This window comes from Camellia sinensis, chromosome 3, assembly GCF_055761805.1.
Source record: "Camellia sinensis isolate YWXY chromosome 3, ASM5576180v1, whole genome shotgun sequence".
Taxonomy (NCBI): domain Eukaryota; kingdom Viridiplantae; phylum Streptophyta; class Magnoliopsida; order Ericales; family Theaceae; genus Camellia; species Camellia sinensis.
The window spans coordinates 222,490,217-222,492,136 of NC_138963.1; the positions used below are offsets into that span (position 1 = coordinate 222,490,217).

At 36.1% G+C, this 1,920-nt stretch overlaps 1 protein-coding gene across 1 annotated transcript; it reads right to left on the reverse strand.

Annotated features, from left to right (window-relative positions):
* Nucleotides 1–200: 200 nt before the first annotated feature.
* On the reverse strand, nucleotides 201–836 carry LOC114305255 (uncharacterized). The gene has a single exon (XM_028250339.2). It carries the CDS (start codon nucleotides 834–836, stop codon nucleotides 201–203), a length of 636 nt encoding a protein of 211 aa, XP_028106140.2.
* Nucleotides 837–1,920: the final 1,084 nt, after the last annotated feature.

The window sequence follows — 1,920 nt, forward strand, 5'->3', positions numbered from 1 at the left end:
ATTGCATAGAATTAATGAATCCTTTCTTATTCAAAAATTGTATCGAAATACAAAACAAGTACACCAATGTATCAACTAATAAAATGTGTATCCAATGCAAATGTATGTAACATTCACAATGGTATCTTATTTATCTAAAAAAAAAAAAACACTGTAAATGTTCAAAACTGAATGTGAAATTCACAATGTCCACCAACCCATCAACCAATATAACTCTGTATTGGTTCTTTACACGACTTCCGATTGTGCCTACCCATCTTTCCACATCTGCCACACCTGATTTGACTTAATTTTTCCCCTCGAGATGGTATCCTACTCTTTCTCGGCCTACCAGCTGGCCATTTTACAATTAGAGGTAATATGATGAAATCGCTAGAGCAAAAATCTGGTTTCTCCACAGATGGTATTGGGAAAATAGCCGCTGCATATGCTTCCCTATAATTCTCTACATGAAAATATTTTTCAACATAATCATTAAGATTATATGCACTCCTTTGGATAGCTGCAACATGTTCACAAGGAAATCCATTGACTTGCCACTGGTAGGAAGAACAAACACAGCATCCAACATCAACCGTAACTGATGGAAACGAATGCACCTCGAACACATCATCATTAGCTTTACTCACATTCCATGACGTACTAGAATTAAATGAATTTTGGAGGTTAGTCTCAAAGGTAAGGCAAATAATTCCATTCCACTTGTTTGCAATATCCCTTTGCTCTGACATTTGACACATTATTTGATACCGGATAGTATCAACCAATTTTGTTATTGGAAGATTTCGTGCTTCTTTAATCCAATTGTTGAATGATTCAGCAGCATTGGATGTCATCTCGTCATATCATTGTCCTCTAACACATAACAGCAAAAATTGTCACAATTTAATACCATATGTGACATTTCACATTGATGTGACATTTTACATTGTTGTAACAACACAAAAATATAAACAATATACATATAACCATCATTATATTCCATGAAACACACAATTGTACACAATTTACCTAAAGTAAGCATTTGCCCAGTGTTCTGGTTCTAACCCTGACAAGAAATTATATGCTCGTTGCTTCCCCTCACTCTTCAACTCTTCTAGTAATGCATGAAAACCTGTCACAGTAGGTTCATATGCACAATCACCCAACTTTCGTACTAAGTGTTCTTTGAAACCATTCTCCATACCTTTCAACTTGTCCCTAAAATTATTCTTTAGGTGTTGTAAACACCATCCATGATATTCTGATGGGAATGCCTTTGGCATTGCTTCCAAAAGCCCTAGATTACGATCGGATACAAATGTCATGCGTCTATCATCAGCAATTACTTTTGACAATTCATATAGAAACCATGACCAATTCGATTCACTCTCCGAATCAACAATTGCAAAGGCTACTGGAAACAATCCTAAAAACAAAACCAATATTAACAGTCACAACTCACACACAAAAAGTAAACAAATGTAAAACTTCACATCAAAAAACTAAACAAACCTTGGCTACCGTCTTTAGATGTCGCTGCAAGCAACTACCCTTTGTATCTCCCTTTTAGAAATGTTCCAGCAAGAAAAAGCAAAGGGTGACAATATTTGAAGCCATTTATGCACGCAACAAATGCTATAAAAAATCTTTTAAACTGACTAGTCTTCAAATCATAGTCAATATTGATATGACTTCCAGGATTATAATGCTGAACAGCATCACCATACCATCTCAGTTGGTCAAACGATGTTAAGTAATCACCATGCATAGCCTCTCTCGCTTTCTCAATACCTAACCATGCTACATGGTAGCTGATATCAAGTCCATAGTCTGCCTTGAAACTATATGCCACATCAGTGGGACGCGTTAGTGGTCTGTCCCTAACACGCTCAGATACAACATTTGACACCAAATCAAAGCTGAGCCTTGGATTTTTTA